The 23,757-nt window shown below is 41.7% G+C and overlaps 2 protein-coding genes across 4 annotated transcripts in view; both read left to right on the forward strand.

Annotated features, from left to right (window-relative positions):
- The window catches only part of LOC112215228 (pleckstrin homology domain-containing family G member 5), a 100,691-nt gene extending 92,071 nt beyond the window's left edge, over positions 1-8,620 (forward strand). Inside the window, 8 exon segments of the mRNA XM_042299594.1 lie at positions 189-284; positions 450-761; positions 1,550-1,837; positions 2,026-2,145; positions 2,428-2,560; positions 4,906-5,185; positions 5,379-6,470; positions 7,300-8,620. Of these exon segments, the coding sequence (XP_042155528.1) occupies positions 189-284; positions 450-761; positions 1,550-1,837; positions 2,026-2,145; positions 2,428-2,560; positions 4,906-5,185; positions 5,379-6,470; positions 7,300-7,309 (2,331 nt within the window). The 3' untranslated portion in view covers positions 7,310-8,620.
- Positions 8,621-14,827: 6,207 nt separating this feature from the next.
- LOC112216293 (ankyrin repeat domain-containing protein SOWAHA) overlaps positions 14,828-23,757 on the forward strand; it is a 33,463-nt gene continuing 24,533 nt past the window's right edge. Inside the window, exons 1-8 of one of the 3 annotated variants that reach the window (XM_024376181.2) lie at positions 14,828-15,124; positions 17,450-17,511; positions 17,880-18,161; positions 20,024-20,122; positions 22,627-22,686; positions 22,986-23,087; positions 23,301-23,312; positions 23,500-23,502. In XM_024376181.2, coding sequence (XP_024231949.1) covers positions 15,001-15,124; positions 17,450-17,511; positions 17,880-18,161; positions 20,024-20,122; positions 22,627-22,686; positions 22,986-23,087; positions 23,301-23,312; positions 23,500-23,502 — 744 coding nt within the window. In that variant the 5' untranslated portion in view covers positions 14,828-15,000. The remainder of the gene's footprint in view (positions 15,125-17,449; positions 17,512-17,879; positions 18,162-20,023; positions 20,123-22,626; positions 22,687-22,985; positions 23,088-23,300; positions 23,313-23,499; positions 23,503-23,757) is intronic. The other 2 variants (XM_024376179.2, XM_024376180.2) reach the window with 2 other exon arrangements.

The raw sequence follows: 23,757 nt of genomic DNA on the forward strand, positions 1-23,757 counted from the left end.
TTCACAACAGGGTTGGTGTCACTTCCATTTCAATTCCAGTCAATTCAAGAAGTACACAAATTCCAATGCTTTTCAATTTGGAAAATGTTGAATTGGGTTTATTTTCTGAATTAAATGGAATTTAAATTGAATTGACCCCACCCCTGGTTCACAAACATGAGGCCATTATCTAATGTGTGTGTTTCTAGACTTTGACCAGACGCCAGTTCCATCAGCAGGAGGCTATCTGGGAGCTTCTGCACACTGAGGCCACCTACATCAAGAAACTACGAGTCATCACTGATGTAAGTACACTTTAGATAAGAATGTCCATATTCCCACACTGTAACCCTGTCTCAGGTCCTAAGTAATCACTTGAATTCATCTCAATTAGATGTCCTATTTGTTAGGCATATGAGTGCTTTACCTAGATGTCCCATTCTGACAACTTTTCTCCTCTCTTCCTGTAGTTGTTCCTGTGTGGGCTGTTGAACCTGCAGGAGAGTGGTCTGCTGACAGAGGTGGAGCCAATGCGTCTCTTCAGTAACATCCAGGACATCGTGCGTCTACACACTGCCCTTTGGAGCCAGGTGATGCTGCCCGCCCTGGAAATTGCTCGGCAGGCCAGGACCCTTCTCAACCCTGTTGACCTCCACCATGGCTTCAGGACCTTTGGCTCCCGTTTCAAGCCCTACATCCGTTACTGCATGGAGGAAGAGGCCAGCCTGGAGTACATGAGATCACTACACAGGGACAACGAGCTCTTCAGGATCTACGTCACGGTGAGTTGCAGTCTGTCGGTCTTCCCTATTTCTCTGTTTATAGTGACAGTGTAAAGTTAAACAACTGCCTACCAAAGACTGTTTGCTCCTCTCAACATGTATCTCACTAACACAGCACAGTCAACCAATTTGAAACATCAGTAGTACATTCTACCTGACACTTTTCAGTACTGGTCATTATGTGCCACAATTTCTTTAAGCTTCAACTCTTGATTTTGTATTTTATTTCTTTATTTTATTTCACCTTTATTTAACGAAGTAGGCAAGTTGAGAACAAGTTCTCATATACAACTGCGACCTGACTAAGATAAAGCAAAGCAGTTCCACACATACAACAACACAGAGTTACACATGGAGTAAAACAAACATACAGTCAATAATACAGTAGAAAAATAAGTCTATATACGATGTGAGCAAATGAGGTGAGATAAGGGAGGTAAAGGCAAAAAAAAGGCCATGGTGGCGAAGTAAATACAATATAGCAATTAAAACACTGGATTGGTAGATTTGCAGTGGAAGAAATGTGCGAAGTAGAAATAGAAATAATGTGGCGCAAAGGAGCAAAATAAATAAATACAGTAGGGGGAGAGGTAGTTGTTTGGGCTAAATTATAGATGGGATATGTACAGGTGCAGTAATTGATCTAACGCCTGGTGTGTCTCTCGCTCTCTCTCTCGCTCTCTCTCTCTATTTCTCACACACACACACACACACACACACACACACACACACACACACACACACACACACACACACACACACACACACACACACACACACACACACAGTGGGCTGAGACTCATAAGCAGTGTAATCGTCTTAAGCTGGCTGACATGCTGGCCAAGCCCCACCAGAGACTCACCAAGTACCCCCTACTGCTGAAGGCTGTCCTCAAGAAGACTGACGACTCATCATCCCGCGACGCCGTCAGCAGCATGGTGGCGTGTGTGGAGGGCTTTATCAACAGTGTGGACTCTCAGATGCGTCAGCGGGAGGAGCGGCAAAAGCTAGCCACCATCTCTGGACGCATTGACTCCTACGAAGCAGTGGAGGGGAGCAGCGAGGAGGTGGAGAAGGTGAGCACACACCGTACTCAGGGCTGGTTTCCTGAGTATAATGCTGCAAGTCTACTGCTAGACTAAAAGCACGTTCAATTGAGAATCTCTATTGACTGTGAATTTTAGTCCAAGTTGAAGTTGTGCTGCATTTTGCTACAAGAGGCTTGTATTTCTGCTTGGTGTTTAACCCTTCTCTCGCTCCTCAGATACTGCGTGAGTTTAACTGCTTTGACCTGATGGCTCCTATGAGAGGCACATCACCAGAGGAGACTAGAGAACTCCATCTAGAGGGGGCACTGCGCATGAAGGAGGGAAAAGACAGCAGGGTAAGAGACTAGCTGGGCTGCTTCTAATTGATTTTAACACATTAGAATTGCTTTTAACTCATCCTAACTGGTTATAACTGCTTAACTGCTTTTAACTCATAACTGTTGCAGGCTGAGAACTACCCAACACTGTATTTTAAGTTGTGGTAGAATATTTCAATGACCAGGGTGATTGGGGAGCAAATGATTTGATTTAGCCTAGTTATTGAATGATTGGTGAATGAATGAGGATGATTGACCTGAAATTAAGCTGGAAGTATTTCCGCATCCGTCCCTCCTTAGATGGACGTCTACTGCTTCCTCTTCACGGACCTGCTGCTCATCACCAAGCCAGTGAAGAAGGTTGAGAAGGTCAAGGTGATCAGACAGCCACTCCTCATCCACAATGTTGTCTGCAAGGAACTCAAGGACCCTGGTGAGTGCCGGCAATCAACTACATTTGAACCAGACCTGTATTCAAAGTATTTGTTTTCTTTCAAATTCTTTAGCTGTGCTTGATTAAGCATGTCTGGGGCAATGGAACCAGTGGAAAAGTCATAAAAGTTCAAGCACAGATCCCTACCAGTTAACATTTTTTGGGCTGTTCAAGTAAGCTCATGATTGTTTTTTAGAGAACTCCATAATGACTGCACTGGAAAAACATATGTGCGCATTTATCTATAGGCCTATGCCAATAGTGTGCAACAATGTCTAATTTATCATAACCGTTACAGATAACAAATCCTAATTGCTAAGTTGCCCAATATACTGTATATTCATTCAATAAAAATAAACAAGTGCCATTTAAGATAAATGTATTGAAACCATAATATCAACTGGTTATATTATGGAGCACAATCTTCAAAAAGCCAGTAACCTCAGCAGTGGTGCTTGTAGAAGCCTATGACTGCAATGGCATAGCCTTGTTATGTTCGTTTAGCAGATAAGACATTCTTATTTCCCCAGCCTATTTTACAGTAAAAGAAAGATGTGATATAACAGAATGAAATGAAGAAAGTTTCCAGTCTGATGATCATCTCGAGTCTGGAACAGTTATTCTCAGTGATCATTTGAAACGGGCTCTAATTGGCGAGTTGAAAGGAAAATATTTAAGGGTTACAAACCAAAATCTGTTGTCTTTTAGATATAAAGACGTTCGATTTAGTTGGAATTTGGAATTTTCCAAATGTATTAACAATTCCACATTGAACATAGAGGAATTACGGCCATGACATCTGTTGGTGAGTAGGCATATGCTTAATGATTCTGCTGCAAATATGTTCTTTGTCATTATCAAACTAATGTTTTTGCATATTTTCAGTGTTTTATTTTTAAATTTTATTTCACCTTTATTTAACCAGGTAGGCTAGTTGAGAACAAGTTCTCATTTGCAACTGCGACCTGGCCAAGATAAAGCACAGCAATACGACACATGGAATAAACAAAACATACAGTCAACAATACAGTAGCAAAAAAGTCTATATACAGTGAGTGCAAATGAGGTAAGATAAGGGAGTTGAGGCAATGGCCATGGGGGCGAAGTAATTACAATATAGCAATTAAACACTGGAATGGTAGATGTGCAGAAGATGAATGTGCAAGTAGAGATACTAGAGTGCAAAGGAGCAAGATAAATAAATGAATAAACACAGTATGGGGATGAGGTAGGTAGATAGATGGGCTGTTTACAGATGGGCTATGTACAGCTGCAGTGATCTGTGAGCTGCTCTGACAGCTGGTGCTTAAAGCTAGTGAGGGAGATATGAGTCTCCAGCAATTATTCCAGAATGGCAGCTCGTTGTTGGACACATTGTCCTACTTAAATCAACCAGTCCATTTACAATTTGTGATAAAACTGTCGTCATTTGGCAAGGAATGTACAGTGCCAATTTTAGCATGTAAATCTAGGTTGGGCAAACTCCATTTCTTTTTTTTTTTTGGCATGCCAGCAAAGCCACAACAAGACATGTTTTGCACTATAAACGTGACAAACGGTGCCTCACTTTAGATTTTGCAGTGACGTAGTGGCCCCATGAGTGACAGAACACTGAGCCAATCACGGGCACAACTAGAGAACATTACTAACCCCTACTCTGTATTTTCCATTGGCTGCCCCACCACCACAGAAAGCACTGAGCTAGGCTGAACACCTGCATTTTGGAGCTGCCTTACTCAAGAAATCAAAAAAGAAACCATGCTTGTATGCGGCTTTGTTTTTGATTACATTGTTTGAAAACGGTTATATGACACGTATCAATGCCAAACCTACATGCAAAACAGGCCACAAATTGTAGCTTGTGTGTCCCATTAGTTAGATATATTTTTATAGGAATTTATTTCTGTAGGCCTAACGGAAGCACTCAGCACGTGTGTGTGAAGGGAGCGGTTGAAAGGCAATTGAGTGAATGAGACAAGGAGGGGAAAGGGAAGGACTGTGTGATGCTTGTACATTTGTGGGACACAAAAAAATAATTATAAACCCATGTACAAATGGAACACTACAGTCAAAGCAAATTAACGTGGTCTTCAAGACAGCATTTCACTTGCCTGTTCGGGCAGCCACATCACTTTCCACCAAGTAGTTTTCTCTTGTTAAAAATTGAGCTTTGATGTCTGTTCAAGTACTGGATCACTCAGGTCCATCCCTACCTTCTGGCACTCATGGCACGCTCAAGCAAACGCTCAAACTGTCTGAAAGATTTGAACACATGCAATTCAACCCAAACTAGCTCTATTTACTTAATAAACACCATGATGATTCTCTGTTCTCTCTTCCTGTAGGGTCCTTAATTATCATCTACCTCAATGAGTTCAAGACTGCCGTGGCAGCCTACACATTCCAGGCCAACAGCGCCACCCAGGGGCGAAGCTGGGTAGATGCCATCTGCAACGTCCAGAACCAGCTCGAGAGACTGCGGACTGTAGAGGTTCTCAGGCAGCAGACCACCTTACAGCACCGGCTACATGGAGAGGAGGAAGAAGAGGAGGAGGAGGTAGACGAGAGTAGCAACTCCACCGCCAGCTCTCCCGGCACAAGGCACAAAGACGAGCAGGGACCAAGGTACAAACCCAAACCACTACTTAGCTACAGAAGAGTGAAGCACTACTAGAAGGACATTGTGTAGATGGTCATCAGTTCTGTGCAGAGATTATTTATTGTCAACATTATACATTATACATTATACATTATACATTATTGTTAATGTTATAATTATTCTCATCATTCTAACCTTTTAGTTCTCTTTCTCTTCCAGTCAATCGGACGGCTCCACAGAGACCCTGTCAGTCATGGACATAGGAGAAGACTTAGTAGGGCACCCAGACCCCTCCGCCCCACACACAGACCCAGGCGGACCCTTAGAGAAAAGCCCAGACTCAAGCATAGTTACCCCACCTACTGGCCCTGAGCCCCTGCACTGCCACCCTGCTAGCCCCCTGGACCCAGACCGGGACCCTGAGCAAGAGCAGGAGGGGGGTCTGGAGGGAGGGGAGGGTCAGCTGGAACCTCAGTGTCGCTCTCTGTCCATGGATAGTGCCTACGGTACCCTCTCCCCAGAGTCCCTCTTGAGAGAGCTGGACCTGCAGACACGGCCAGGCCAGAGCGATGGAGAGGAGACCGAAGAGGAGGGAGAGGTGGAGAGCCACGATGTGGGTGTGAAGTTGGACAAGAAGGTGGAAATGGAACTGGTAGAGGAAGGGGGAGATGAAGACGATTCAACCTCTGTTTGTTCCCAGCTGTCAGTGGTTCAGTCTCTGAAGCCTCGGCGACGCCCCCCGGTGACTCCCCGCCTCCACTGCTTCCAGAGCCGAAACATCAAGTCCCGTTCAGAGGACAACCTCCTACAGCTTTTCCACGATAACGTCTCTGTCTCCTGGATACACACCCGCAGCCCTACAGTCCAGGAACAGTCAGAACACAGGAGAGAACAGGCGGATTGCCTGGCCCATAGTAAGAGCCTATCAGAACTTGGCCGAGCCCGTGACCTCACTGGGCTGTTTCAGATTGACCTCGACTCAGAACAGACTGATGATGACTTCCTCACCCTGAGCATGCCCTCTAGTAAGCTATGTGACACCCTGAGGAGGGCAGAGGCCCGCAAGAGGGCTCTGGGTGCAGCTGAGGCCTGCGAAGGCAGCATGAGCCTGGCCAACAGTAGCGGCTCGGCGGTGGCGCCATCTGGAGGACAGGAAGGGAAGTGCAGTAAGTCGTTGACAGCCGGTGGCCCAGAGGAGCAGTCATTGGCCAAAAGCAGAAAGTCCCCGGCCCAGCAGCACAAGAAGCTGACCCTTGCCCAGCTCTATAGGATACGCACCACCCTAGTTCTCAACTCTACGCTCACCGCATCGTAAGTCACAGCTCACTTTATACCGGGTATCATCTCTATGTACGTGGATGTGCTCTTTTCTATTTAACCTTTTCACTAACAGGGAGTCATGCTGAGACCAAAGTCTCTTTCACAGATGAGCCCTGTATTGCAAAATAATATACAGATCAATACCATATGAAACTCAAGAGAGGTCCAAAACACAACGATAGACAACAAACACATTTGTCATTTAAAAAGGTCCTCAATCAGCCATCTGAGATGACTTAGTGGCACCAAATCATCACATTTTAAAGCTGATTTACCTGACTCTGTAGAGACCGAAGGAATTTTCAGAGTTAGTTGCTTGTATGTCTAAAGGTTAGTTATGTTAGGTAGAGAGGGAGTTTTTGTAAAATAACTTTATAAACAATGAGAGCAACGCATCAATCTACAAGACTTCAAAGAGGACCATCCTACTTTCTGATTCAGAATGCAGTGATGTGTACTGAACCTCCCGCCTGTTGTAAAGTGTAGTGCTCTGTGATAAACTCCAGTCTTTGGGCTTCCATGTGTCATTCTAAATGTAGGCCTATAGTATTTGATTATATGAAGTCTCTGCCAAGTTAACACAATTCAAGCTATGATTATTTGCGCTAAAATCACTACCGAATTACAAGCATCAGAGGAACTGTTTTAGTATACTATCTGTATTGTTAGGAGCTAGTAACACAAGCATTTCGCTGCACCCGCTATAACACTTGCTAAACTATTTACGCGGCTAATAAACTTTATTTTGATCTGTTTTACTGTGTTCAATATCGAAGTCCTTGTGGTAATCAACCTCTGTTGTGTGTTTTTGTTTTTCTAGGGAGGTGTAACCACTGGCAGACAACCAACCAACTAGTGACACCTGAGCATGAAGAGGAACCACACTTGGTGGTGTCTGCATGGAGGGGACTGAATTCCTTGACACAAATGCACTCTCTCAGATGCCTTTTCCCTTCACATTGCCTGTTGGACAGTGTCTGCTGCACAGTTTTGCTATCTGACAATAAGAATATTATTTGTTGCATTTGGTTTCAGTTTATTGCGAGGGGAAAGGCAGAGAGACATTTAAATGCTTGCACTTTGAAACGGACGGACATAGCTTTGAGGGGAGCCGAGGCTGGGACCTTTGGGTGGACTGGACAATTACTGGTGTGGGGTAACTCTACTGGCCACCCAATTAAAGGAGACTGTAAGAGGGGTCGTCCAGGCATAGATCTACCTGCTTCACTCTGCTATGGACCGGACTGGATCAGAGAAGATGTAAGAAAGGCTTGGATGGCCCAAAAACTCTTAACTCTTAAGTTATGAAAAAAAAGTGAACAGTTCCCGAAATATACCTGCTCTGTAGAATGTGGTTTGAAATACCAGCTCTGTAGAATGTGGTTTGAAATACCAGCTCTGTAGAATGTGGTTGAAAATACCAGCTCTGTAGAATGTGGTTGAAAATACCAGCTCTGTAGAATGTGGTTGAAAATACCAGCTCTGTAGAATGTGGTTGAAAATACCAGCTCTGTAGAATGTGGTTGAAAATACCAGCTCTGTAGAATGTGGTTGAAAATACCAGCTCTGTAGAATGTGGTTGAAAATACCAGCTCTGTAGAATGTGGTTGAAAATACCAGCTCTGTAGAATGTGGTTGAAAATACCAGCTCTGTAGAATGTGGTTGAAAATACCAGCTCTGTAGAATGTGGTTGAAAATACCAGCTCTGTAGAATGTTGAAAAGTCCGGCTCTCTAGAATGTGGTTGAAAATTCCGGCTCTCTAGAATGTGGTTGAAAATAACAGCTCTCTAGAATGTGGTTAAAAATAACTTTTCTTGTGAATGTGGTTGAAAATTCCGGCTCTCTAGAATGTGGTTGAAAATACCGGCTCTCTAGAATGTGGTGGTTGAATTGCAGCATTTAGGATGTCATGGTATTTGTACTCCTCCTGGTTCGCTTTTGACAAAACAATACATGTTGCACAATGGTATCTTTGTGTTAAATAGAAGAATCACAAAGGGAATTACTTTACATTCACAATGCACACTTTGAATTTGCTGTGTGTGTGTGTGGGGGGGGGTTTATGTCTGTTTGAATGAAACATTGTCCTAAACTCCTGACTGAACCAAAAATACTTCCTTCATGATTTCCATCCTCTGTGAGTAATGCCAACATACCCAAAGATGTAAAGACCTGACTAGCCAGTAGATTTCAAACTAAAGGTTAACTTACAAGTGTTCAAACAACCATAACAAACAGAACATAATGTATTACTGTATGTTATCAACTGCTGTGTGTTTTCAAATGTACACAGGCAACTATTACATTTTCAAAGTGGCTGCGTTTAAGACATGGAGTATTCTCTGGGCTTTGTATTTTCTACTGGGCTGCTGCAGCCATTTTTTTGAATGAATAGTGGTTGTATGATTTAACTATGAGATGATAATGATCTGGTTTTCCATTCTCAGATGAACCCTTGGTTATTGGGTGGAATGGAGTTGTTTTGAGGAAACATTACTGCACCAATGTAGAACGATGTGAGCAAGCACTCACAACCTGCAGCCTACATAAGAACAAACAGCAGCAGGTAGAATGTGGTGATTGTAAAAAAGCAGTCTACACTAAAAAGTATTCCATGTCATGATGAGCTTGGAGCACTTTTTGAGACATTGTATATTTTGTGTTTATTTAATGTACAGTAACTTAGAAACTGAAAACAATGGTTTGGGGTTGCATATTATTCATGAATGAGTTTTTTTTAAATGGTTTTCTGTCCACACTAATAGGAGAAGTGATTTGGCGGGAGCATTGACCACCATAGTAGACTAACATGGTCTAACTGACATGCAGCTTGTTCTTATTGATGATTTAATGAGTTGTCGAAAAACCCTCCTTGTCAAGTGTTTCGCAAACTAAATAGTTTAACATTTGTTTACTTCTAGTTTTTGTTTATTTGTAATATTTATTAAGCTTGCTATGTTTATATATATATATATATATATATATATAAATTCTTTGATTTTATGACTTGTACATTTTGTCTTAATATTTTGTTTCTTGTTTTTCATATCAGGAATGATGAATCTACTATGAACCAAAACCATTTGTTTTCCCTTTCAGGAATGTCTCGAAAGTGTCTTACCAAATAAAAAATGATCATCAAATTGTATTAGTCAAGTACACATATTTTGCAGATGTTGTTGCAGGTGCAGGTAAATACGTATCTTTCTGGCTCCAACAGTGCAGTAATACAAAACAATACACACACATCCCAACAATACAGGAATTAAGAAATATCAGAACAGGCAATGTCAGAGTCTAGAATGAATATATACACTGTGCATTCTGAAAGTTTTCAGACCCCTTGACTTTATCCACATTTCGTTACGTGACAGCCTTATTCCAAAATTTTTTATTTTTTATTCCCTCATCAATCTACACACAGTAGTACCCCATGATGACAAGCAAAAACAGGTTTCTAGAAATTATTGCTAATTTAATAAAAAAATGTAAAGTATTCAGACCCTTTACTCAGTACTTTGTTGAAGCACTTTGACAGCGATTACAGCCACACGTCTTCTTGGGTATTAAGCTACAAGCTTGGCACAACTGTATTTGGGGAGTTTCTCGAATTCTTCTCAGCAGAACCTCTCAAGCTCTATTTGGTTGGATGGGAAGCATTGCTGCACAGCTATTTTCAGGTCTCTCCAAAAATGTTTGATCGAGTTCAAGTCCGGACTCTGGCTGGGCAACTCAAGGACATTGAGACTTGTCCCGAAGCCACTCATGCGATGTCTTGGCTGTGTGCTTAGGGTCGGTGTCCTGTTGAAAGGTGAACCTTCACCTAGTCTAAGGACCCGAGGTCTCTGGAGCAGGTTTTCATCAAGGTTCTCTCTGTACTTTGCTGCGTTCATCTTTCCCATGTTCCTGCCGCTGAAAAACAACCCCACCGCATGATGCTTCCACGACCCTGCTTCACCGTAGGGATGGGGCCAGGTTTCCTCCAGACATGACGCTTGGCATTCAGGTCAGAGTTCAATCTTGGTTTTATCAGACCAAAGAATCTTGTTTCTTTGGTGTGTAGTGGAGTACACAATGTATATCACATTCTACATTTACATTTTTAAAGAGTAGTGACCTGACTATTGGGTACCCAATTTACAAAATTATATTGATTTCCTCACACAGTAAGCATGTTCTTATTTAACAGCACTGAGTGGTCTGTGTCTTAAAAGTCTGAAATGGAGTCCAATTATAGCCTAGTAACATTACTGGACGAGCGATTAACGTCACATTAGTGTTCTTATGAACTGCCAGCAGATGGCGTTACAAATCTTTGGTGTTTCATCATTGTATTTCACCAATATTAGTACCAGGGAGAAGCAAGATATTTATGCTCTTTAGCAACGACTAAAATGGGTGGATCCTTATGTTTACATCTCTACATACATGTTTCAATTGAGTTCATTGTGTATAGCACAATACCTCTTCGTTTGAGGTAGGTGTACCATTTACTACAAAGTCTGGATCCTCTTATTAGGCGGCGCACAATTGGCCCAGCGTCGTCGGGGTTTGGCTGGGGGAGGCCGTCATTGTAAATAAAAATTTGTTCTTAACTGATTTGCCTAGTTAAATGTTAAAGAAAAAATAAGATTTTTTTGTGTAAGATGACAATCAGAAAGCTTCCGAATGTATTTTCAGAGTTTGGCAGATGTTGCTGTTTTTTACATTTGGACAGTGTGACGGGTTGAAGAAAGTGTTGGATTTGTGGTTTTAACCTGGGTGCCGGTCTGTTTCTGCTGTCTTGCCAACCACTTACTGTATGTGGAATTGTCATGTTTGACAATGACAATGGTGTAGGCAAAAGCACAAACAGATCGGGGACAAAGCTAGTGTTGGATTACTTATGAATCAAGATCATCTTTTATATTCCTCTACAGAGATAGTTCCTGCTGAATTAGTACAAATTTAGGATTTTAATTTGAGCCAGTTTGCTACAGCAGGAAAATTAACCTGCAGCAACAGTCGATGTGAATTATTACGTGGATTTTTCGGAAGGGAAAATCAAGTCTCTGAAATTTGTGGAAATTACAAACATCTAATACATTGCAGGGAAGTTCACCTGCAACAGGATGATCCAATTAAGATCCTACATCTGTATGAACTCATGATGCATGATGAGATCATACCATATATTTCTGGCTGACTAACCTCTCCTTCCTTTTCCTCAGCATATGAAACTGCATCCACATATTCCCATAAGACACATTGTTTTCATGCGGAGGCTTTGAATAGTGGGATGTTCACGGTCCACAAGTGTGTGGCAGATCTTCCAGAGGCATGGCAGGGACATGCATGCACGTAAGTGCGCACGCACTCAAGCACACACACACACACAAACATATCCACTTACAGGGATTGCTGGTCCTGTGCTATCCTGCCTTGCCCTGGCTGTAGTGTGCACTGGACAAGGTGTATTTACAGGTGATTATATCAGCTAATCGGTGCATTACAGCATGTTGATTCCACACAAGCCCCTAATCCACATGGAAAAGGCAGCATGGCCCCTCTGGGATAGTCTCTAGTCTTAATCTGATCCAGAATCCGGTCGGTCGGTGGGCGGTGTCTCCTCCCTTGCTCACATCTGGCCCTGTGGGATTTAATGTTGTAATCCTTGATTTTAAAACAATTTTATTGTGCTTTAGCGCTGATATCCTGGACTTTAATTATTGAAATGCAGCTTTCGGTTTGAACCACAAAGTAATTACACAACCTCTGCTATATTAGCTTCTCCTAATATGGAATGTGTGTGGTACACAGAATGTACTCTCACTGGACACTGCAGTGCAGTGTGCACGTCCTCACAATTATAGTCGGAAAGGTGAAAGACATTGCTTAACCTGGTTTCTTTAAACACTTTCTATGTGATGTTACTGTTGGAGCAAAATTGGTGTATGTAAAAGAAGTATGACATATGAGGCATTGTTATGCTCTCCCACTTTTGCTTCGTTTTTTCAACATTGGGATACTCCCTTGAACTCTTATGGTGGCAGTAATTACGTGCTGTATATGGGATTGTGGATGTATTGTCTATGATGAGATCCATTTTAAATATATAGTATTATCATCCTGGTTGTTCTGTTTCGTTCCAAGCAGCTGGGGAATGTGAGGGTTAACACTCCTCCCTGTGACAGATGTCAAAAAGCATGCTGTAAAAAATGTCAGATTAACACAAAGGGGCACTTTGTGCAAATCCCGATTATGGAGAGCACTTTCATTTATTAAAGTCTGCCAATCCCTGTGCTCATTTGGAGCCGAGATTAAAATCAGGTAGACACCATTGTTTGTCTAAACAATCCCCTCTCTAATCTAAGCTCTCCCTCCTTCCCGCTCTCCCTCAACTTGTTTCCTCTGTAGCTTGGAGCCTAAATGGGCCCAGGGCTGGCCGGCCGGCTGGCTGGCTGGATGTACTGACAGCAGGGGCTTATGTTATGGGTCGTCCGCTTGCTACTGCCACCACTGATTCCCATTAAATCAACATCATCCCCTTTAGAAAGGCTAGGTGATTGGATTTAGGACGTGTTTTTACAGAGGGGTAAAAAAGAGAACTGATAACTAAAGCGTGTTCAAAAGGTCTGTGCTGTGAAAAGGCCCACGGACAAGTGGCAACCATATGGAGTGGATCACTGTGCTAGTCATAGTGAACATCTGCCCTATATCAGAGCCAGGACACCACCAGTCCATGTCACGCGCTGCCATTAGTTAAAGACTAATTGACCCTCATATTGTTGGAGACTGAGAGGGCCACAGCTCTCAGAACATCTGGCCCCTCAAGGCCCCAAGGCAGACTCTGGGCCCCTAAAGGTTTAAGCAGACAGGTGCCCAATAATCCGGTCATGGGTCACCCTGTGTTGTTCATGGTGGAATCTTTGTTACACATCTCAATCACATCTCGGAGGTTAGACCAAGGAGGTTAGACCAAGGAGGTTAGACCAAGGAGGTTAGACCAAGGAGGTTAGACCAAGGAGGTTAGACCAAGGAGGTTAGACCAAGGAGGTTAGACCAAGGAGGTTAGACCAAGGAGTTTAGACCAAGAGCAGTTGTTTTCAAAAGTAACATCTTGGAAATGTTATTATTTGCCGTGTTTTCTATAAAATAGTTGTATTCAAATTGTTTCCCCATGGACATATGTCAACTTCACGCTTGTACAGACACATCCTACCTGCTTTATATATTAGGATTTGTGTCTTCATTACTGTGATAGATGTACTTTCTAAATCATTTTCCAAATTGCTCCATACTGTATTGTGAGCGAAGTTATTACATGATTGATACATATTATTTACCCTCCACTTTGTGTCTTTTCAGTAATGGCAAAGTGATTATTGAATATGTTCTCAGCTTCTGTCTGGAATTTTACAACACACAGACATGGCATAGGTCAGCGGATCATCATTCTTTATCCTCATAGTAAAAGTTAGGGTGTTTTTCAAAAATGGCAATGCATAAGGTCTCATTTTGTTGTGTGAACTGCAAGATTACTAGGGCCTACTCCACACTGTAATTGTATCAGCTCATAAGAAGCTTATTGTCATCTCAACATTGTATTTTTTAGGATGATAAAACATATGAAATTGAAATCACAAGCATATTTCTTAATTAAATGGAAACTCATCTAAAGAGTATCTAGCTACAAGTGGAAAAAGAGAGAGAGCAAGTGAGATTACTGAGGTAAATCGAACACATTTAATATTCAGAACGCATTGACACAATTAATCTGACATTGTGGTGTAGGATAATACCTTAACTGACACTAGGCATCAACTATAATGGGGCTCTGTCTGAGCACCATGGTCCCTCTTGCTGTGGCATATGTTTACACACCGGATAGATGCTTTCACCTATGTGAACCCAACTAGTCCTACTGCATGAGTTGTATGATTCTAATGGTGACTTTTGTCATGAAATTCTAAGGAAAATGTTTTTATCTAAACCTAATAAAAAAGTTTTTAAAAAATCATAAATATTTGAAGGGAAATGTTTTATTCTAAACCTTAAAGTCATATCATAGATGAAGCATCTCTCTAAAAGGCAGTAGAATTACATAGGCCCCTAGGTCCTAAACTTTGTGGAGGATGCTGACTCAAAGGCTATAAAATAACTATACGATAGACTAGGCTAATAATGCATTGAGAAAGGATGGGTTGCTCAGTGCTATGCCAAAGACTTTGACATTGTAAGAGAAGCCTAGGCCTTGTTTGAACAAATCTATATGCCACTGTAATAAAGTTGCAACATGCTGTCAAAAACCCTTGCTGTCTCCCTCTCAGCTTTGTTTCAGTCCTGAAAGAGTTAACCGGAGGAGGCGCAGTGAGTGGTTGGGTTTGGGTGGAGTTCGGTGGAGTAAAGTTGGATGTACTATACCATTTTTTTTTCTCTCAAATTAGCCAGGATACGCTACAATGTCATAGCAGCAAGATCATAAGAATTCTAAAAGAAACCTGATTTTATCATAGAACACGAGCATTGATATATCGATAATGGGCGATGTAAGTGAAGAATCGTTGTTGGATTATTTCTACTCAGCCGGAGGGAAAGTAAAAAATTCAGATTTAATGAAAACATACAAGCCTTTTATTGGTCACAAGGACATGGAGCTGCGTGGTAAGTAGCGGTACATTGTATCTGAAATGTAGAATTGAGAAAGGATTTAACCTCAACAGCAACAGTTTCATGTGTTCAGTGATGGATGGCTTTTAGCGATGTCACTGACCGTACCATGTCTCGCCTCATGCGACATCTGTCATGTAGCTTTCATGATATGATCATATTCAACGGTTTCCAATTTCATATATAGTTTTCCCGTAAACCCATTTGTTTCTCATTGTTCCCAATCCCCAGTCGGTTAGCTTAAACGTAACATCTGCTTTACATTAAAGGTCCTTTAAAAAGATACAATTACACCAGGAATTCTGTCATTTCCTTTGAGACCAGTTATAGCTGCATGAATTCTCCAGTGCCCGCTACCCAAGCCTCAGATCCAGACCACTCCAACGAATCATTTTCACCATTGGACTGTGGTATTCTGTTGTGACATTACAACAAAGCTTCACCCTACCCTGATAAACAGTGTGATTACGGTGCTGCCTTTCTGTAATTGATACCAGCCCCTGAATCATGAACCCAAGTCAGCATTATCCTTAAACCTGCTACTGTGACATAAAAATATGTTCTTATGCTTATGCTTTACCAATCATTTCCCATGCACTACACCACAGCATCATCCCTGCTTGGTACTGGATAACATAACTAGGCCTTAACATGTTTGACCGGCTCTAGATAAATGATTATCCAATGTGACCTTGTATTACAGTTGTACCGCTTGTACTGTCCAGATGCTATCTCAGTGGTACAGTTGTTGACAGAGGTTTCCAACGAAAGCTGCTTTACTGTGCCATCTGACATGGCTGGAGTGTCCAATTATGGAAATGATTTTCAGTACATACAGTACTTAAAGTCTGTTATAACAACATGTGTTCCCTTCTTTAATGGGCACTATTGCACCATAATAGTGTTTGAATCATAATGAAATAAATTAGGCCACATGTACCAGCACAGCTAGATCTCTAATGGAGTGCTCTTTTATTACGATTGAACAAAATGGGGACATTGTGGGAAAGTGATAGCTAACATGGCTGTGTCTGTCCAGTTGCTATGGTTATCTGTCTACCTCAAGATAATGAATAACTGCAGGTGTAAACTGTGTCACCCCTATATTACTAAGTCAGGAATTATTTTGTTGATGTGATGTAAGTGGCCACTTCCTCTGGATTTCCTGTTTTTGTGGATGTGAACTACTGTCTTATTCTGAAATGTTATTTCCTTACCCTGTTGTCAGGAAAAAGGAAAGAGGTCAATTGTCCAGCTCTATATATTCCTTCATAACTAAGCATTCTTTCAAACACAGGGCTTCTGCCATTGGTATTTTGTATGTTGAACTAGGATGGTCTATGTTAATTAGGTGGTCTGGCCGCTGGAGTAATGGATCAATTCTCAGAAACAGTACCCTATATAAACCAACGTCTGTTAGCATCAAGTCTGAATATAATTTCACAAACTCAGTTGTATTTGTGAGAGGAGTTAAATAGTTAACTATTGTAATAGCCATCCATCTGCAGTTGGTTTGGGTTCCCATAGGAAAGATTTAATACTGCGGAAATAGACAGATAGGTTGGGGTTGGGAGTTTTGGAGATGATGCGTGAGTAGAGTTTTTTTTTATTTTATCTGCCCGCCTCTCATGTTGGCAGCGAGGGGTCTGGTTTCCTCTCTGTCCCTTTTCCCAGTCAGTGACTTTGTTCTGAGATGATTGTTTTGCAACTGGAGCAGTGCTTGGCCTGCAGAGGAATGAAGAATGAAAGCCCCTCACTCCTGGAGCCCCTGGAGTTCACCCCAAATTGCACCCTATTCCTTATATAGTGCACTACTTTTGCCCAGAGCTCTATGGGCCCTGGTCATAAGTAGTGCACTAAATTGGCAATAGGGTGTCATTTGGGACAGAAGCCTGGTCTCTGCAGGCAGGGGGAATATGGTGAAATAACAGGGAGGGGAGATCAACCACCAGCCTTCACAGGCCACACAATAATCTCAAATAGCCATCACGCATTCTTCTGGTTCAAAAGGTCTACATCTTGGAATGCCAGAGTGATGCAACAGCCTTATTTAGAGTAAATAGAACATTCCGTTTCAGATAAATCTAATCAATCATAAGATAACACTTGATTTGATTAGTGGTTATTATTCCATAAGAAATCTATTACTACACTTGTTATAAAGTATTGTTAGACCAAATTATATTTGTTTTCCTCGTCATCCTTTGACATGTTTTCTCCAAATCCCTCAGAGAATGAAAGTCTGAGGTTTTGGGAGAGAACTAAAAGCGATATCATGTTTTTGAAAGTGGATATGCCAACATTGTTTCTTTTCCCCAGCCAAATACAGAGAGGAGTTCAAACAGATCATCGACAGGATTGCTCTTGTGAAATCAGAGAATGTAAGTGAAGTAGAGCTTTTGACCATTTGTGGATTGTGTGCCGTGAAAAGCTGTGATAAAATCAGTGTGCATAATTCTTTAATGCTCCACACTCAAATCACGTTCCCTTTCCACAATATTGAGTCAGCCATGGTAGTTAAATTGTATGAAACTAAAAAAATATATGGTATTTCTTTGCTTCTTTGCTTTGTCTGTTTACTATGTAGTTTGTTGTGTTATTGGTTATATACAGTGTTGTTATTACCATTCAGTTACATATTAATTAGAAAGGGCAACTTACAATAATTACTTTTAGGTCAAAGTTGACATCTCATATACAGTAGGCCTTTACCTTCATCTCCTGCCGGCCTGCTGTCTGTCCCTATCAGGGTGAGAAGTACCTAGTTCTGAAGAAGAGATACCGGCAGCAGAAGCAGGACAGTGAGACAGAGCCTGGGACAGACAGACAGGCCAGCCCTGCCAGGCCATCGGCCTCAGCCCAGTGGGATGGGTCAGGGGTCTCGTCTCTCTCCAGTGCCCAGATGGAACCAGACCTCCAGCCTGAACCGGCCAAGTGGGCAGAGGAGAGGAAGCCTTCCCGGGTGACGTGGTGTGGAAGAGGCCCCAGCATTACTGTCACAGAGGCACCCGAGCAGGAGCACATGCAAGAGGTCAGTCTCTATGTTGGCTCACTAGACTCTGTCCTTGATACTTGTGTGTGCCCTTTAGCCTGCTCAAGTCTGCACATTTGATAAAATATAAATGCCATGACCGCATTAGAGAGGAATAAATCTGTATGAAAACAAGACTTGCCACTACTATCATTCTCATCCATTTCCTATGGATTTGAGTTAAGTATGACTGCTCTCTCATTCTGGAATCAGACCTCATTCTGGGCATAAGAGTTGAAGCACAGACGAGTTTAATGATGAGAAAGTCAAACAACTTGTTCCAGTGGCTGTATCGTTTACTCAAAGGGTATAGCGGTTCAGAACCAAATGTGGGTTGTCATTCCCATTATGTTTGAGCTGCAAAATTGCAATTGTATTTCCTGATAAATCAGGGGTGGACTGGGACCAGAAATGGCAACTGGCATTTCTAACACACCAGCCCATTCTTTCCCTTGAGGCACCCACACATTTTCTTCCCTCATGCCCCCCTTGAGGCCCCTCTTATTAGTCAGATAATGATCATTTGATGCTAAAAACCCAAGTTAGATAGGCCCACTGGGCTAAAAATGGACCAGCCCAGTCCGCCCCTGTGATAAATGTAAGGGTAATTTGTACATTGATATTTGACCTCAATAAAACCCATATTCAGCATTTTCATGATAATGTGGCTGAAGTGATTTTACATATTGTTCATGGAAAACAATCTTAGTAGTAGTGTGTCTACAATCCTAGCATTTAAAGAGATTATTCAGTAACAGTAAAAAGGTTTGGACACACAGGGTTTTTCTTTATTTTGACTGTTTTCTATGTTGTATAATAATAGTGAAGACATCAAAACTATGAAATAACACATATGGAATCATGTAGTAACCAAAAAAGTGTTAAACATATCAAAATATATTTCATATTTTAAATTCTTCAAAGTAGCCACCATTTGCCTTGATGACAGCTTTGCACACTCATGGCATTCTCTCATCCAGCTTCATGAGGTAGTCACCTGGAATGCATTTCAATTAACAGGTGTGCCTTGTTAAAAGTACATTTGTTGAATTTCTTTCCTCTTTACTGTGTTTGAGCCAATCAGTTGTGTTGTGACAAGGTAGGGGTGGTATACAGAAGATAGCCATATTTGGTAAAATACCAAGTCCATATTTTGGCAAGAACAGCTCAAATAAGCAAAGAGAAACGATAGTCCATCATTACTTTAAGACATGACAGTGCAGTCGCAAAAACCATAAATCGCTATGAGGAAATTGGCGCTCATGAGGACCGCCACAAGAAAGGAAGACCCAGAGTTACCTCTGCTGCAGAGGATAAGTTCAGTGGAGTTACAGTGGCTTGCGGAAGTATTCACCCCACTTGGCATTTTTCCTATTTTGTTGCCTTACAACCTGGAATTAAAATGTAAAATGATTCCATGTGTTATTTCATAGTTTTGATGTATTCACTATTATTCTACAATATAGAAAATAGTAAAAATAAGAAAAACCCTTGAATGAGTAGGTGTGTCCCAACTTGGCTGGTACTGTATGTTAAGCCGATAGTGTCAATATCCACAGAAGTATGTATAAAGCGTTCAAGCTCAAACGGTATCTACTCACACTGTTGTTGAAGACAGGAAAAGGTCAACAGCACAACACAAGTAGTTTCTGCATAAAGTGTGAATTGTAGCTGCTCACCTCAACAAGCCGTTAACAGGCCGTTAACAGAACACATTTTACACCCTGTGCACTGCACATGCAGTCTAATGTGGCTATAATTTTGGCAGAGCTACAGTAACCAGGGGTAAATTGAGAATGTTCGTATTAAATGGAGAATGGAGAAATGGCATCATTCTGTATGTTATGTCGCTGTGCCTCCAGGATCAGCACACTGAGAGAAAACCCTCACCGTCTGTTTCGGAGGAACCCCTTGTGCACAGCAAAGGGGAGAATGAGCTAGACAGAGACTCAGGGTCAAAGGTGAGAGGCTAGTGACACCAGGAGTAAATCTCAAAAGTATTTTCCTCAATTCCTTGCATCCCATCTTGCCTCGTCTCCTCATAAAGTTGGAGAGAAGCGGAGAGAGCGTTAGAGAAGTTCTGAGGAGAAGATGTCTTCCAATGCTCTCCTCACATCCCTCTCAAAATGTCAGTGGGAGGTGAGGAGAGCAGCTCCAGGAATTAGGAAAATACTTTTGAGATTGAATTTTCCCCTGATGTTACTTCATCATATTTCACTGTGTTGGATTTTAACAGGTCTGTGGAAAGAACCAGTTGTCAGCAAATATTCCCCTGTGTAAAAATACTGTTAAACTGTGGCAGGTTGAACTTCCTCTTTGCACTCTGTTTATACTACTCTCCTTTGCTCTTGAAGAGCTTGGTGTTCTAATCTCTGGCTCTGAACGTTGTTCTAATCCTTGGTTCTAAACGGTGTTCCAATCCCTGGTTCTAAACTGTGTTCTAATCCCTTGTTCTTAACTTTATTCTTATCCCTGGTTCTGAACAGTGTTCTAATCCCTCGTTCTGAACCTAGACAAAGAGAATGGAATTACATGACAGAGAGAAGAAAAATGCTCAGAGCTCTTATTGTAATTATTCAGAACTCAACGATAAAAAAAATCTGTCCAACAAATAGACTACATGACTAAATGTATGTGGACACCTGCCCGTCGAACATCTTATTCCAAAATCGTGGGCATTAATATGGAGTTGGTCCCCCCCTTTTGCTGCTATAACAGTCTCCACTCTTCCTAGAAGGCTTTCCAATAGATGTTGAAACATTGTTGCGGGGACTTGCTCCATTCAGCCACAAGCACTTTAGTGAGGTTGGGCACTGATGTTGGGCTATTAGGCCTGGCTCGCAGTAGGAATTCCAATTCACCCCAAAGGTGTTTGATGGGGTTGAGGTCAGGGCTCTCTGCAGGCCAGTCAAGTTCTTCCACACCGATCTCGTCTAACAATTTCTGTATGCACCTCGCTTTGTACAAGTGGGTATTGTCATGCTGAAACAGGAAAGGGCCTTCCCCAAACTGTTGCAATAAAGTTGGAAGCACAGAATGGTCCAGAATGTATAGCACTAAGGGGCCTATCCGAACCACAAAAAACATCCCCAGACCATTATTTCTCCTCCACCAAACTTTACAGATGGCACTATGCATCGGGGCAGGTAGCGTCGGAATGACAAATGGTGAAGCGTGATTCATCACTCCAGAAAACGCGTTTCCAATGAGTCCAATGGCGGTGAGCTTTTTATTTTTTTATTTTAATTTTACCTTTATTTAACTAGGCAAGTCAGTTAAGAAGTTAAGAACAAATTCTTATTTTCAATGACGGCCTAGGAACAGTGGTTTAACTGCCTTGTTCAGGGGTGGAACGACCGATTTTTACCTTGTCAGCTCGGGGATTTGATCTTGCAACCTTTCAGTTGCACCTTGGAAAGGTGGCATCTTATGACTGTGCCACATTGAAAGTCACTGAGCTCTTCAGTAAGGCCATTCTACTGCCAATGTATGTCTATGGAGATTGCATGACTGTGTGCTCGATTTTATATACCTGCCACCAACGGAAGTTGCTGAAATAGCCGAATCCACTAATTTGAAGAGGTGTCCACATACTTTGGTATATATAGTGTATTTTTTTCCCTTGTAATTTTTCTTTCCAGCAGAGAAAAAAGTGGACATGTGCCATTGTGGAATTGGTTGAATAAATAGACTTTTCTTGTTACACAAGGCATGTATGACAGCGACATGAAAGAGTTGTGTGTTTTACACCATCTCTCTGTATGATCTGAGAACAATTAGCAATCAAGAGCTTGACCAAACAAAACATAAAGAACATTTTCTCCCTACATTAATCAGCCAGAATGACTCTTTTGTGCATACCGAGAATTCTGTGCTTTATTTTCTGAGCATTTTTGACCCTCTGTAAAACGGTGGGTGTTCACAGTTATTATTACATTGTACCCTTGGTGTGAAAAACTGTGTTTGCTCTGTGGCTCCATTTGCCATCCTGTCTGTTTGTATGTCTGTCTCACTCTTTTTGCATCACTTCATCCCTTTTGATCTCTGAAGTTTAAGGTGATAAATACAAACAGTGTGATTGTAATAATTATGTGTGTGTGTGTGTGTGTGTGTGTGCGCACACATGAGTGTGAGTTAGGCTCTGAACACATACTCATCATATTCCATGATAATTTACTTGAAGTAAGCGCTACCAAAATAGTGCAGTACCCTTCATAATAAGTCTGCTCAACCATTGATCTATGGACTGCCACCTTTGTCTAAATGTGACCTAAATGTATGAACCTTAACCAGGCACTGATGTTTTTCCAGAAAATATGTATTTTAAAGTCGTGGATTTTATTGTATTGATTGTTTTATTGTGTATTTATGACTATTGTGAATTGTGTCCAAAAAAAATCAGCATTAGCTGCCATTGATACTTTCTTTATTAAATTGAAATAAACCATTCGTGTATGTCTCTCAGTCAGAGTCCGAAGATCAGGAAGAGGAGTGTACGGGCAGTATGGGCTCCACCCCAGTGGCTGTGAGTTTCCTCATTAATTTACAGGTAGCATTAATATACAGAGGCGGCAGGTAGCCCAGCGGTTAAGAGCATCACTGCTTCGAAATTCCCAAGCCGACTAGTTGAAAAATCTGCCGATGTGTCCTTAAGCAAGGCATTTAACCCTAATTGCTCCTGTAAATCGCTTTGGATATGTGCGTCTGCTAAATTACTAAAATGTAAATGTATACAATCATATATTCATACTACACGTTAATGTATACCGTACTGTGATATCTGTGCTGGCCATTTACTTAGCTCATCCACTCCCTGTCCTACAGCTGGACCCTGTGGAAAAGGAATGGATCTACTCTGCTGCATGTGGCTGTCTCTCTGACCTCGCCCAGCTGCTACAACAGGAGCCCTCCCTGGCCAACAAGAAGGTAACCCCACCACATGGCCCACCCCAACGTTGCCCTTAAAAATATGTTATAAGTCACCCTCATCATTCTGTATGCCATTGCAATATAAATGTTGTGGATGAATAAGTAGCCATGTTTTAATGGGAGTCAGTTAAAAGTATTCTAAGATGTTTAACTCAGAGCACCACACTGATATTGAGTTTTTTCCTTCTTTCCTTCATTTGGCTTTTAAAGGACTTCACCTCGGTGAGTATACTTTCTCCAAGCTTTTGAATATAATAAATATGTATACTTCATGTGCATGAGCGGTCTACATAGAAGAGTGTATGTTATGACCTGCATGAACTATGTAGTTAGTTTGACTAATATTGTTTCTTTTCTGGTTGGAATCTGCTATGTTTTGCCTGCCTGTGACCATGACTGTCTCTCTCAGGGGGTAAGTAGTCTGACTATTGATATCCCACTGTATGGGCAGTCTTTATATGTTCTGTCTCTAAATTCTTGACCACTTAAACTTCTTATGGCTGCAGGGTCAGTATTGAGTAGCTTGGATGAAAGGTGCTCAGAGTAAATGGACTGTTCCTCAGTCCCAGTTGCTAATACAGTGGGGCAAAAAAGTATTTAGTCAGCCACCAATTGTGCAAGTTCTCCCACTTAAAAAGATGAGAGAGGCCTGTAATTTTCATCATAG

The sequence above is a fragment of the Oncorhynchus tshawytscha genome, linkage group LG16, assembly GCF_018296145.1.
Source record: "Oncorhynchus tshawytscha isolate Ot180627B linkage group LG16, Otsh_v2.0, whole genome shotgun sequence".
NCBI classification, from domain to species: Eukaryota; Metazoa; Chordata; class Actinopteri; order Salmoniformes; family Salmonidae; genus Oncorhynchus; species Oncorhynchus tshawytscha.